The sequence below is a fragment of the Emys orbicularis genome, chromosome 1 (genome assembly GCF_028017835.1).
Source record: "Emys orbicularis isolate rEmyOrb1 chromosome 1, rEmyOrb1.hap1, whole genome shotgun sequence".
Classification (NCBI taxonomy): Eukaryota; Metazoa; Chordata; order Testudines; family Emydidae; genus Emys; species Emys orbicularis.
The window spans coordinates 98,972,720-98,987,128 of NC_088683.1; the positions used below are offsets into that span (position 1 = coordinate 98,972,720).

At 52.9% G+C, this 14,409-nt stretch overlaps 2 protein-coding genes across 2 annotated transcripts; one reads left to right on the plus strand and one right to left on the minus strand.

The window, feature by feature from the left end:
• Nucleotides 1-2,026: 2,026 nt before the first annotated feature.
• LOC135895242 (urotensin-2 receptor-like) lies at nucleotides 2,027-3,109 on the plus strand. Its single transcript, XM_065423319.1, has one exon. The coding sequence runs from the start codon at nucleotides 2,027-2,029 to the stop codon at nucleotides 3,107-3,109; it is 1,083 nt and encodes a 360-aa protein (XP_065279391.1).
• Nucleotides 3,110-6,728: 3,619 nt separating this feature from the next.
• LGALS1 (galectin 1) lies at nucleotides 6,729-11,087 on the minus strand. Its single transcript, XM_065417471.1, has 4 exons — nucleotides 11,018-11,087; nucleotides 8,960-9,039; nucleotides 7,251-7,422; nucleotides 6,729-6,943 (listed from the first exon to the last, which is right to left on the minus strand). Exons 1-4 carry the CDS (start codon nucleotides 11,024-11,026, stop codon nucleotides 6,797-6,799), a joined length of 408 nt encoding a protein of 135 aa, XP_065273543.1. The 5' UTR covers nucleotides 11,027-11,087; the 3' UTR covers nucleotides 6,729-6,796.
• Nucleotides 11,088-14,409: the final 3,322 nt, after the last annotated feature.

The following is a 14,409-nucleotide window of genomic DNA, read 5'->3' on the forward strand; positions in this document are numbered from 1 at the left end:
CCCCCCCGAAACAAAACCTTACCAAAACAAAACACTCCACTGCACACTTAATTCTCCCCCTGGGGAGAGGATGAGCGCGAGAGAATGCACCAAATGGGACACATATTGGTCATAGCGCTTAGTGAATCCTGGGATGGCACTCAGATACTACAGTGGTGAGGGCATTATAGACCCTGTACAGACTGCTTCCCCCGCCTGCTGTTGTACACTCTAATCCCTGCGATACTGCCAATAACTAGATACAATCAGGGATTTGGCTTCAGCGCAGACAAGCAACAATACTGAGGATGGAATCCAGTGGATCAGGAGGCTCCCAAGAAGCCTCCCCAATATACACACAATGGTACATTTGATAAGTCTGGGTTACATGTAGGTCTATACTATGCAAACATAGGCTTTGCTTATGTAACCCCAGCCTCAAAGCATGGCTGTCCCCAACTGGATAGCTAACATGGCATATGTCTGGGCAAAGGGGATGGATGTGGGAAGGGCAGTAAGACGTAGTAGAGTGTGTGGACAAGCACAATCCAGTTCATCCCATATCTAAAGGAAGGAGCAGCTCCAATAGCTACTCTAGCAAAGGGAAGCTACCCTCTAGAAAGGCAGGTCCCTCATATTCCACTAGGGGGCAGTGATGCAAACATAGACACCCCATTGTAGGTACACTGGGTTGAGGGGTAGGGGACAGGGTATCACACTTTGGGGGTCTAAAGATACCAGCCCTTTGGGTGTCTAAGAGTGGTGCTCACACCCCATGAAGTACTATTGAAAATGGGACAAGTGGTGGACTGCAGCCCCGTCAGCAGCAGTGGGAAATCTTGCACCAATGTATGACTATTGATGGGGCATATGTGGGGCTTTACAATGCAAAGCACCTACTTCATTGATTCAACCCCCAATGCCACTCCACAGTGTGTCCAGTCCACCCAGGACCCCCTTGGAGAAGGAAGCAGCACGTATGCCTCTTTTCCCATCCCCTTCCAGGTTAGGGGCAGAAAAACAGTGTGTTGGCTGCCCTGACAACTTGTTCCCTATTAACACATTTCCAACACTGACCCTGGCATTTCTAGTCTGACTCTGGGATGCAATGACTTTCCCTGAGGCTCTCAGCCAGCCAAGGGAGTAGGAGTGTCATCCTACGCCTAAAGCCTCCTTAAAAGGAGTGAAAGAAGAAGTAGCAGCTGCAGAGGGGAAAATTAGAGGCAGGACCAAAAGAGTGAAAAGAAAAAGAAAAAGGAAAGAAAAGGAGAAAGATCTGAAAGTGGGTGGAGGAGGGGGAGAATATTTAAAAATAAACGGTACAAAAGATTTGAAGAGTCAGTTGTCGATCATTGGGGGAACATACAGAGTATGGGGGGGATGTTGTTATGTCGGGGTTGGCAGCACACATAATACATACAGACTTTATCTAATGCAATTCCTCACCTAGTGGCTAAGAGCTCAGTACAAACTCTGAGAGCATTGACACTTGGGTGTTAAGCTGTGAGTTAGACAAGTTCCTCCGCCCGGAGGGGATGATGGGATAGTTTTGGGGGGATCACAATTTTCCTGTGGTTTTCTCTGAGCTAAGAGGAAGGAGAGATCCAGAAGAAAGACAAATTACTTGCCCACTGAGGAGGAATTTCTGTTGGTCTCCAAGGGCCAGTGAACACTAGGGAGGGGAGAAGAAGATGAAGAGAGCCGATGGCACCTCACCATACATGGAAGGGTATTTGGCTACCCTGGATCTGAAGGCATACGCCTCTTCTCAACTCCATGGGGCTGACAACTGGTAAGGAATCCTGCTGAGCCGGGCTTGTAAAGGATTGGGACAACCTAATGAGCTGTATTGTTTGGTGTGAGAAATAGACTCTCCCTGAATGTTTTGGTGTCAGGTCAGCCAAGGTCTCTTTTCACTCCTTCCTTCCCCAGCTGTCCCCACATTGAGTCTACAAGAGTACCACACACCAAGGGGAAATGCATCTCTGGCAGTGCATGCTGTAGTTTCTCTCATTACCAGAACGTGTGTTGTGACCCTGGGCCAGTGATGGCAGAGGCGGGAGAGGAAGCTCAGTGTGGTAATTTCTCAGATGATGGTACTAACCTAGAAGAGGATAGCCCACTTACTGGGCTCTTGGGCACCATCCTGACAATCATGTGCCTTTTTGGGATGACAGGGAATGTCTACACACTAGTGGTGACATCCAGAGGCGTGTCTGGCCGCTCAGCTGGTTCCCTGTGTGTCTATGTGGTCAACCTTGCTCTGGCTGACCTACTCTACCTCTCCACCATCCCCTTCGTGGTATGCACATACTTTGCCCAGGATTGGTTCTTTGGGGATGTGGGCTGCAGACTCTTGCTCAGCCTGGACCTCCTCACCATGCATGCCAGCATCTTCCTGCTGACAGCCATGAGCCTGGAGAGGTACTGGGCAGTGACCAGGCCACTGAGGGCCAGGCAAGCCGGGAACAGCTGCCGCAAACTCACCAGCCTGGCCCTCTGGCTCCTCTCGCTGCTGCTGACTGTGCCCATGATGGTCATGATCCAACTGCGGGACAGTGGCAGCCACAACAAGCGGATCTGCTTCCCCACCTGGACGCCCGAGGCCTTCCGCATTTACCTCACGGTGCTCTTCACCACCAGCATTCTAGCTCCTGGCCTGATACTAGGCTTCCTGTACTGCCGCCTTGCCAGAGCCTACTGGACCTCAGTGGCGGCCATGCAGCCATGGGTGACAGGCCCGACCTTGAAGCAGAAGCTGTTCTCCAGGATCTTCAGCATCATCGCAGCCTACTGGGCCTGCTTTGTACCCTTCTGGGTCTGGCAGCTCGCTAAGCTGTACTGGAGTGAGGGCCTGGGGATCAGCCCTACCACCCAGGCATACCTCAACTTTGGAGTGACCTGCCTGACCTACAGCAACAGCTGCATCAACCCGTTCCTCTACACCCTGCTCACCCGGAACTACCGCGAGCACCTGGCCCATAGCGGGGAGAGGCAGGCAGGGGAGCAGGTCCTCTTCCTGACAGGGAAGCAGGGTAGGGTCCAAGCAGAAGGCATGCCCATGGCCTCCAAGGGACTGCCAGGCGGGGGGCTTGGGAAAGGAAGGCAGGGGGGAACCTCCGGCAATTAAACTCCAAGAACAACTGCAGCCAGGACTTAATGCAGCTCTCTGCTGATGCTTAGTAGTCTCCCAAGGAATATTAAATACATCTCCAGTTCTGCCTTCTGTACTTACCTGCAGTGTCTCCTGTTCTCTTACCGAGCAGCAGTGATGGTCTCTGCCCTGGCACCTTCTCCTTCCCAAATGTCTCAGAGCCCCTGCTCATTCACTGTCCATTATAGCCCCCGGCTCTCCCACCCACTTAACCTACTACCAGCCCTTAGGGCTCTCCAAGAAAGAGACGCTCCTCTGAATGCTAATCCTCTTGGATCCTTACTGGGCCCTCTGCTGGTGGGAGAAAGGGAATTCAACCCTAGGCTTTCCCCTTCTAGACACACCATTGGAGGCCTCTCACCAAAAAGTGAGCAGGTGGAGGGAGCAGGAGGCCCAGCAGCTGATTCCAAACAGGGGCACAGACACATGTGCTATTAGTGCCTCTAGCAGGGAAGCCTGCTCTCTCCACTCTGGCAACAGGCTGAGCCCTAGCGAGCTCTGGCTAGCAATGAGTCACAGCAGGCTCTAGGGAGATTAGACTGCAGAGTCATTTCCAGCAGTACCCAATTTAGCATCAAGGCTGGACTAAGGGGCCTGGCTCCTGGAATCTCAGCTTTCAGGAAAATAAATGGCGTTCCAGGTGTGACCAATGTGCTGATGTTTGCGTGAGATGGCCTGAAACAAGGGCTAGGGGAAGTATGAACAGCTCCCATTCATTTTAATGGGGGAGGGACTGAATTCCCCACTGCAGGGATCGGCAACCTTTGGCACACGGCCCGCCAGGGTAAGCCTCCTGGTGGGCCGGGCCGGTTTGTTTACCTGCCGCGTCCGCAGGTTCGGCCAATCGCAGCTCCCACAGGCCGCGGTTCACCATCTGAGGCCAACGGGGGCCACAGGAAGCGGCGGCCAGCACATCCCTTGGCCCGCACCGTTTCCCGCAGCCCCCATTGGCCTCGAACGGTGAACCGCAGCCTATGGGAGCTGCAATCGGCCGAACCTGCGGACGCGGCGGGTAAACAAACCGGCCCGGCCCGCCAGGGGGCTTTACCCCGGCGGGCCACAGGCCAAAGGTTGCCGATCCCTGCCCCATGGCTTGGGGTGGGGGAAGAGAGCTGTGAACAATCCCCAGCAGAGACATCTGAAGGTAGAGCCTCACTAACAACCAGGGCCGGCTCCAGCTTTTTTGCCGCCCCAAGCGGCGAAGAGAAAGAAAAAAGAAAAGAAAAGCTGCAATCAGCTGCACTTCGGCAGCTTCATCCTTCGGCGGCAATTCGGCGTCCGGCCCTTCCCTCCGAGAGGGACTGAGGGACCCGCCACCGAATTGCCGCCGAAGACCCGGACGTGCTGCCCCCTTCCATGGGCCGCCCCAAGCACCAGCTTGCTGCGCTCGTGCCTGGAGCCAGCCCTGCTAACAACACCCCCTCACAGGCAGGGTCAGAGAGAGTCCAGCTCAGACAGGTGGAGAGACTGTCCTACCTCCTCCTGGAGATACCTGTCTGCCTGAAGACAGGGAGTGATGGTCTAGGGAGCAGGGTGAAGCCTCCCTGGCCGAAAGAGCAGGCCCCTGGCCAGCCCAGTAGACAGTTTTCTTGTGGGTGGTCCCTGCTGCTAAAACCCCCAAGAGGGGCATAGCTTTGGCACAGGGGCAGGCTGGGAATTGCCTTAGTTTGGCCCTTTTTAGAAATTAGCATGAATATGGGGACAGAGTCCCTGGCTTTCCCCTCAGATATTTTAATAGAGAAACTTATCCATGTTCCCCACCCATGGCCAGCCCTTGCTTCTGAGGCAGCACAGCTCCAGCAGGAGGGGGGTAGCACCCGGTGGAGGGCAGGGCCAGGCTCAGTCCAGCAGACTGGCTTACCCACAGCAGGGGGAGGAATGTATCATGTGTTTGTAACATGCCTCATCATCACATGCCCAAGATGGAAGGAGCGGGGAGTGGTGAGAGTCACACCACCCAGGACTAGCCTGAAATAGGCGCACAGTCACTGGCTCCTTAACAGGGATAACAAAAGCACAGCTTACATGCCTTGCCATAGGCAGCAGCTCCTGGCTTTAAGCTGCTGGGAGTAGGAGTGTGGCTCACTCACTGCTGACAGTGCAGTATAATCTTGCTGTGGGAACGGGCAGATGTGGGCAGGGGTAGAAGTATCATGCTGTAGCCCAGCCAGCACACTGCATTACCTTATCTGCACACAGGAAAGCAGCATAGAGATTGGCTCTTATGGGTGCCACAAAACAATCAGAGCCCACTGTTGTGGCCCCTTATTTTCCCCCTACCACCTACAATCTCTGATGGGTCTGTGCAGGAGCAAGCATGCTAGAATCTGCTTCCACCTCCAGAGTTATTAGTCTGCAAGCCCCGACGCGCTAGTCTACACTCGAAGCGCTACAGCAGCGCACCTCGTGAAGACTCTCCAGCCACCAGGCGAGAGCTCTCCCGTCAGCATAATAAAACCACCTCCACGAGTGGCAGCAGCTGTCAGTGGGAGCAGCTCTCCTGATGACATAGTGCTGTCCACACTGACGCTGAGGTCAGTAACTAACGTCGCTCAGGTGGCTTATTCACACCCCTGAACAACATAGCTATATTGGCATAAGTGGTAATGTGTACAAGCCTTAAGTGCCACATAGATTTCATGCTTGGAATTCAAAGTAAACTAGTAGAGGGAGACCCTAGTGTAGTCTAACATGGGCACGGTGCACATGAAGCAGGGATAATAGGTCAATTATCTTTGAGACTATGACTGGCAAAGAAGTTCTGTACTGCTCCTAGTGTAACCCATGCACCTCTGGGTGTGGTGTTCTGTCCCATCTAGTGGCACTGAGACCACTTAGAGAGAGATATAAAATGAGTCTGCTCTACAGCCTTAGCTAATAGCCACTTGGCTTTTAGCTCATGCAGTAGAGGCTCATGCACTAAGCTCCAGAAGGCCCCAGTTCAATCCTGCCCACCGCCGACCAGGGTCTGTTGGTGTTACACTAGTGCTACTTCAGGATGGCTAGCAACCCTGGGAGACAGTACAGTCGGTGTTGTGGGAGTGAGATGGGCCTTCACAAACAAATGTAGGTAGAAGTGAGACAATCTAGTACACCCCACTCCTGTGCCTCCATACAACTCTGTACACATTCAGTGTTGACATGAGAGCAACCACTGTTATTCTAGTCAAGGTCTTAGACCTCTTGAGCAGTTCTGCAGTGTTTAGTGATGTGTAGAGTCAGGACTAGACACATTTACCAGACTCCTTTCAGTCTGAATGAGTGTGAAGCTAGATCCGGATATTAAAATTTTTTAGTGCAATAAGCTAAGTAGAGCAAAGACCTGCTCTTGCATTCATTAGTGCCAGGCACAGCCACCCTGCTATAGAAGTACTTTCTGTTATTGATATTTTGGTCACATTATCCTGGTCCTTCAGGAAGTCCACCCTCCAGTGTCCAATAGCCTCTCTGGGAACAACAAGCCAAAAGCTGGCCCCATCCCACTCAGCTACACAAGGTGCCATCAGATCTGACAGAAGGAAGTGACAGACCCAGGAATGGATGTGGAGTGCTGTGGGAAATGCAGAAGACACAAGAAAGAGCTAGTTGGTTTAGTAGACCAAATTCAGTGGTGTTTATTGTGTTTCCTTTTAAATATCCCTTTGGTGTGTGAGGAGTGGGGAGTTATTCCAACTGGATGGATTTGATTATGAAGTCACCTTCTGCATTCAGGAAGTCGATGACCTGGAGACCCAACCGGTTAGGGAACTTGAACTGATGGTTGTTTGGCAAAGCAATTGTTAGATTACTTGGGTCATGAGTGATGAAGATCTGCAAGGGAGGAACAGAGAACATGTCTGCCAGGGTCTGCTAGATGCCCATCTTCTCCTCCTGCCCAAGTAGTAGGATCTTTAAGCTAGAGCATGGGGCTGGAGCAGCTGCTTACTGGTTGTCAGGACTCTGCCTCACCAGCATGGATATGTGAGAGGTGGGTGTGGCCTCCTGCCCAGACAGGGTCCTGCCCAACTTTAGATTGAGCCCCCTCTGTGTAATACTTCAGCCCTCCCTTTCAGGGACACAGCTGAGTGTGTCTCATGCACAGGGACACCACCCAGATCCAGGTCATTCCAGGCCTCACCTCCACATTGGTGCCCTCCTGAAAGGGGAAGGCTGATTCTCTCTGCTCAGCACCCCACTCCCCTTTGTCCAGGGAGTTGCACACGATGGTCCTGACATCCCCATGAACATCAAAACGTGGATTGAAGTGCAGCACTAGGTTGGCTTTGTCTTTCCCTAGGTTCAGCACAAAGCTGCAAGATAGAAGAAACTAGTGAGAAAATGGCAGCCTCATGCATGGCAGCCTGGACTGCAGCAGCACCATATGCTCTTACCTCTGTGGCCTTGGGGGTCACCTCAATCTGACCAGCACCAGGTCAGAATTTGTATAGGAGGCCTTCAAGAAAGCCCTAGGGTTCTGCAGGAGGAATTGAGGAGTGAGTCCCTACTCTTTCCTCTGAGGCACTGCCCCAGCAGGGTGCGGTCTTTTGGCTAGAGACAAAGGCCCTGAATACTTGTGTCCACAGCAATTTTCAGAAGAGGAAGGGTGGGGTGTTAGCCCTGACCAGCTTGGAGAATTGCATTCTGCACCCTGAAGTCCCCCTGGGGTTTCAGTTGGGTGCTACATTCTTCCCTTCCTGTCCTAAACGAGTAATTGTTGCTGTTCCCTGTTAATCAGCTGCCACCTTCCACCACAGAGGCAGTTGAAGCAATTACTGACTTATTAATAAGCCCATCTCATCCCACAGGATCTTCCAGGGGAAGAGCCATTCTTCCCTATGGGGCTCCTCCCTCCCTTGGGGCTCTCAGTCATACAGACAAGAGCGTACTGTTTAGGGAGAGGCAGCACAGAAGGCTGTGCAAGATGCTATCACACTTCAAAGGGAGTGGGAAGAGTTGGGGCATGTTGCTCCTTGGAATGCCGGTCTGTTCCCAGGGTGGGAGCCAAACTCCACTCCCACAAGGCAGGAAAGCCCTGCCAACCACACACAAAGGGGACGCAGACTTGCTGGGCTTTGGTGGCCAGACATGCTGGAGAGAGTAGAGGCCCTCAGAGAGCAAGTCTACACAGCAAAAAAAAAAAAAACAACAACCCAGAACAAATCAGAGCAGTGAATCTCCGAGCCCGGGTCTAGAGTAGGGTGAGCAGATGTCCCAATTTTATAGGGACAGTCCTGATTTTTGGGTCTCTTAAATAGGTTCCTATTACCCCCCGTCCCGTTCTGATATTTCACACTTGCTAGAGACTTGGGGTCATGCTATGGTGCTGAAAGATTGCCATTTGTGGGGTTTTTTATTTTGCTGAGTAGACCCCCCAGAGGTATGTCTAGGCACCAACTCTATCAAGGCTGCCTCTGCCTGGCAGAGCTGCACCACAGGTCTGCAGCTGGAGGAGCTCCTTCAGATCCAGTTGCCCTCCTCCAACCAAAAGCCCCACCTGCCTGCTCACCACACCCCGAGGGAGGCCATCTCCTTTCTTCACACAGAGCTACTCCATTTCCCCCTCTCTGCACTACAGGGGATGTGGTTGCTACTAGGGGAGGGGACTGGTGGACTTGCATCTGGTTCTACTTATCCTCTTAGCAGAAGGGGGGGGGGGGGGAAGGGTTGCCTCCATGTATGTTAGGTAGTGACTCACTGGAAATTGCTGCTTTAGGCATTAACCCTTTCAAAGCCACTCCCCTCTCCCACAGCAAGGGGGAATCCTTCCCTCCACCCCATAGTCAAAAAGGTCCTGCCATGTTCCCTAGACCCCTCTGTACATTCCCCCTCCCTCCCAGCATGACTTACCTCTTGGCACCTGCAGAGATTTCGCCCTTCACACCAATGCGCTTTCCAGCCTTGAGACCCATGTTGGAACAAACTATTCCCTGAGGAATCCAGAGAGGAACATGTTAGTCCCGTGGGTTCTGGCTCTGTTAGCTGCTCCCCTCCTGCACCCCACCCAGCCTGCAGTAGGAAATGGGGCATAGGTATGGAAGTGAGAGACTGAGCTTTTTGGGGACAAGTGCTGGGGACAGGAGACGGTGTTGGCACATCACTTCAGGCAGTGAGAGACAGGCTCCACCACCCACACACACAAGGAGGAGTGCCAAAGATTACACCCACTAGAGGAGTGACCTATAACGGTTGGGGCATTCACTGCTTCCCCAACATAGTAGCTGCTCCCCTATGGAAACTAACTTATTCTACAAGGGGGAAATCTTACCCCACCTGGCTTCCCTCCACAAACATGAGTCCTAAATGGCTCCTGAAATCTAAGCCCAACTACACACCCCATATGCAAGACAGCTCTGGCCACGCACTCCCACCCCCCCCTCACTTAGCAGCTCCCAAGTCTTCACACACCAGCCCAGCTGCATTGGAGCAGAAGCCCCTTTGGTTAGGTATGAGCACAGACTCCTACCACTGGTTGCAGCCCTGTTGTGGGTTGGTAGCAGCTGAAACTTTTGTCTCAGGATAGCTACTGTGAAGCGTGTGTTTGTATGGTGGGGTGGTCTGAATGGTGTTGTCTGCATCCCCCGGGTAACCCAAATAGTATTAACTGAGCTTCTTGTCGCAGCCTCAGAGCTAGGATTGAGGTGGGCATGTGCAACTGAACTCACTCCTGCAGAACTGCTCCCCCAGACAAGGTCTGAACACAAGGTAACCACTGAATGTGCTAGCCCTGCTCTGTGGCCAGAACCCCTCTGCCCCACCCAGTTTCCCAGTGCTCGCAGATCAGCAACTTTTTACCAGCCTAGAGTTTCTCTGAACTGCTCTTCCTCCTCTGCACCACTAGGGAAACAGGAGAAAGAGGGCTACCTGCCAATGACCAGAGCCTCAGCAGGAGAGAGTCATGCCCACACCCATTCCAGAACCACATGGTGCCACAGGGTTCAGATTAGGACTGCAAGGCACTTTCACCGTGGCTCAGACATTTCACCCACTCCCAGGCCCAGCCTCCTAGCTGCGGACTCATTTTGCAGCTTCCAACATACCCAGGGTCCCAGCCCCACACCCCTCTCTGCCCCCAGCAGCCAATGAGCAAACAATACCAACTAGCTGGAACAGAGTCCCTGGGCACAATCTATGCATCTGGGCTGCACTGGCTAAAGTTATTCCTCCTCCCGCCACTCTAGGGAAGAGAAAGTGGGTATTTCCTAGTCATTCCCCCTAAGGTAGGAGGGGGAAGACCAGTAGGTACAACAACCCCTCTGGTATTAGCACCTTCAAGCAACTCCCTTGCAGCCACTCCCTGTTGCAACTCCACCCTGCTGGTCCCTTCACTCCCCAGCAGACGCCTTTGAAAGCAGTTTAAAAAAAAAAAAAAAAATCAAGAACTTTCTGACAGCTTCATGCCACAAGCAAGTACAAGTAGTGGGGCAAGGTATTCTGGGCATAGGATGTTCAGAAAGAGCCAGCTGCTGTTACAACAGTATCCCATCTGTGGGTAGGAAAGGGGGAAGTCACTAGAGGAAGAGTCATTTAGGCATTGAAGCAACTGCAAACTATTCCCCACCCAAAAAACCCCACCCCAAAAACCCCAACTTCCCCCATGAAAGGAGCAGAGAAGAGCATTCCTGGGGAGCAGAGACAGACCCCACTGCTCTCATCGGAGATCATTCTTGTAAAACCTCACTGCCCCACTCTTCTCATGGATTACAGGACATTAAAAGGGGACAGCACAGCCCACTTCAGATCACACCACCCTTTCATCCCTTCTAGGCAGCACAAACAACCCTCAGCAAAGCCCCCCCCAACTCCCTCCAGCTTGCAAGCAGCAGTCACCCTTTCCAACACACCACTGATTTCACCCCTCTATTCCTGCAGCCAACACCCCAAGCACAAGCCTCCCCATTCACTCACACAAGACATGATGGTGCTGCTTTTTTTAGCTCTCCCTCCAGCTGCTGAGATTTAACAGACAGATGTGGGCAAGGGCTGTGCTGCTCCCATGCCCTTAAATAGTTGGGCAGCTGATGAGTCACCCCCTGAGTCACCCCTCCCTTCAGCCAATCAGAAATAGCAATTGGGGGGGGGGGTGGAATTTTGAAGATAGGTCACACCCTCCCAAAAGCTATCAAGGCAGAGCTTTCTCCCCAGCCCCTGGATGCTAAACCCCACCTTCCCCAAGCAGCCAGCCAGTCATTGGAGTCAGATCCTGCTCCAGTGGCCACAGAGCCAATGGAAAATAGTTTTAGGATGAGAGTGTTTTAAACAAAAATCCAAGATTTTCAAAGAAAAAAATCCCAAACCGTTAAACTGGATGAGAATTGGCAGGGTGGGGTGGGGCAGGGCTAGACCCTTCATTCCAGACAGCCTAGGGTGGCTAGAAGCACCAGAGCCAAAGTGGTGCATGGGGACCTGGAAGTGGTCCATGCAAAATGAAATGGGAGCTTCTCTGCCTATCCAGAGAGGATTAGGACAGGATTCTTGGGATCTGAGCTCCATTCTCAGCTCCTGACATTGTGGCCACCAGTGCACACCCAACTACTAGCCAGCCCACCACCTGATACATCCCAGATCCATAGAGCCCCCTGTCAAGTCACTCAGGGCAGAGAGGCGGAACAGCTGGGAGGCAAGTGACTCCAACTCAGCTGTCCTGCATGGTGCATGCCCACAACCATTCTGGGGTGAGGTGGGTGAAGCTTTCTGGGGCACCCAGTGCTTGTACAGATCTGTCCTGAATTTCAAATCCACCCCTGAGTAGACAGTGGGGGGAGCATTGTGCCCAGTCACAATGGACCATTACCATAGGTTCTGCATGTTATTTACCACATCGGGTTCGGTCCATGTGAGGGTGATTCATTGTGGAGTGAAAGGGTTGCTCTGGAAAAAGTTACTTCATTGCAAAATGGCTCAACTATAATTAAATCTAAAGAACAGAGTGAATCCAGGCAGTGGGCCAAGCCTCTGCCTCTTGTGGCTTACGGCTTTGCTTGTCTTTTTTTTTTTGTTTCTAAATCACAAGGCAGGCTGAGAGGCTCCAAAATGCACATGCGCTTGTTCTCTGAGAGGCCCTTCATGCCCCCATTTACTGTGTGGGGCTCCCATCCCCCCACAAGGGTAAAACTAACTCTAGAGTCCATTTAATTCCTTGATAGTACGATTCAGGACAGAGGATCATCAGCAGAGCTGGGAGGGAGAACTCAGGACTGGGATAGCGGGAGGGGCTACAGGTCAGGAATCGGGCGCATGGGCAGAGCTGTGGTGTGGTGCAGGGCAGGATTGGTACAGCAGGAGGTATTGTAGTGCAGGAGAGAGGCACCTTGGCAAAGATGTGGGGGTGCTGCAGGTCAGGGCTGTGGTGCATTGGCAGAGATCTGCACACGTGGAGATCTGCTTGGGAGGGCAGGGGGACCTCGGACATGCTGCAGGGCAATAGACACTCCCAGCCCCGAAAGAATCAGCTACTCCTGGGTCAAAAGGGTGGGAATGCTGTTGCCTTTTATATTCAGTCGCAGGCTCCTCTTTGCTGACCCCCCCAAATTCACCGAGTCCAATGGCAGAGCTTTCAGCAGATGCCTGTGATAAAAATCAGTCCCTGGCTGCATCTCCCTGGGGTGACTCATCCGAATATGACTGCCCATAGAAATTGAATTAGCAGCTGCAGGAGAGCCTGGTTGACTCTATGCCATGGACACAATCAGCCAGACTCAATGATAGAAACAGTGTTACCAGAGAATGAGAGAGAGAGGCATGAGTTCCCCAGTGTGGCTGGGGAAAGAATGGGCCCAATTCAGTGAGGCTGTACGAGCATGCCAAGCTACACACGCATTGCCATAGTGTAAGAAAAAGACAGGCCTCCTCAGTGATCGCCTTGACTCCAGGGTGTCCCCCCAGGGCTGGCCTGGGACCAGTGTGTTTGGGAGAGCAAAGGGTGTGCCATTGCCCTTCCCAGCCAGCACCGGGCAGAGCTCCCTTCCCACCCCCAAGGCAGAGCGGATGACAACACGCTCTTGAAAATGCACCTCTTCTGGGAGACGGCACTTCCCGTGGGCAGGGGACTGATTTGTGTCTCATTTTCTCCACAGCTCTAAAACCGCTGTTTACAGATGTAAATGTCAGGGCCCAGCTGCTCAACAGATGGATTTTGCCCTGCTCTTTCCTGGAAGGTGCCTGGCAGGGCTGATTTGCACGGTTCTTTCCTGGAAGGGGCTCGGCAAGGCTGATGGAAGGGAGGCTGTACAAGAAATAGCTGCACTCAGGTTCCTGGACATTAGATACATTGCATGTGCCTCCTGCCCCTCCCTACAGGCATCTAGTCAAACCCCATCTAGTTCCCCTCTCACCCACCCCCATGGAGGACTCTCCGTCTGGCAAGGAGGGCTGCATGTCACCCTTCCTTTCATCAGCCAGAGGGAGGGTGTTCCTGGGACGTGTTGCTAAGCCTTGCCACTCCCGATCTGCCTGCACAGCACCCCCAACCCAGAAGAACAGCATGGGGCCCTTCACTCCCTTTGGATGTAGTATGCAGATTGAAAGATGCTGAAAAACTATCTGCCCAGATGTTGTCACAGCCACCACTGTTGTGGTGTGAAGTGTCCCGCCTCTTCTTCAGTGAGGGCTTGTCTTCAGTGCCAATGGCCAGGCTGCCCTGGTTACCAAAGTGTGGGAGACCACTCGACACCTGGGAGAGACCAGTGGATGACGCTGCCTACTCCTCGGGAGGCCGTATTCTCTAATCGCTTGGCAAACCCACCCCAGCCCTGCATTCTCAGGGGTCTAAATTGAGCTCAGCACTTGTAAAAGGTGCTGCCCTAGTGCCTGTGCTGCTGTATACACACACAACAAACAGGGCCAGTTCAAGCTTCCCCTGCACACCACCCTGCCCATGTGCCTCAGCCCTGCTGCGAAGGAACGGCCTTTGGGATGAGTCTGGAGTTCCCCCTCTGTGCTCCATTCTGCCCTGGGCTTTGGAGGTAGGAATGTAGACAAGGGGGCCGAGCACTGGACCAATCTCCCTTGGACGTGAACATTGCAGCTCATTGCCGCCCTGATAGCTGAAGTTCTCCATTCCTAGCAGCTGAACCAGTGGAGCCAAAGAAGGCCAATGCCAGCTCAGGGTTGCACTTTAATATGTACAGACAGATGGAGAATGGCAGCGGCACCTCACGGGAGTAAAGGGGTGAACACAACCGTACGATGCCCCATAGACAGAGCTGTTCTAAGCCGATAAAAGCTGAATGCAGCCCTGCATCTGCCTCAGTTAAGTCAAGGGTGAGCGTGCGAGTGCATCATTGGAAAGAGATGGGTAA

Excerpts from the sequence above, each read along its gene's own strand:
- LGALS1 (XM_065417471.1), bottom strand. Across the intron at positions 7,423-8,959 it reads ATCTCTGCAGGTGCCAAGAG|CTTTGTGCTGAACCTAGGGA; the intron begins GTAAGTCATGCT and ends TCTATCTTGCAG. Across the intron at positions 6,944-7,250 it reads AGGAGGGCACCAATGTGGAG|ATCTTCATCACTCATGACCC; the intron begins GTGAGGCCTGGA and ends CCTCCCTTGCAG.
- LOC135895242 (XM_065423319.1), top strand. The coding sequence starts at position 2,027 with ATGGCAGAGGCGGGAGAGGAAGCTCAGTGTGGTAATTTCTCAGATGAT.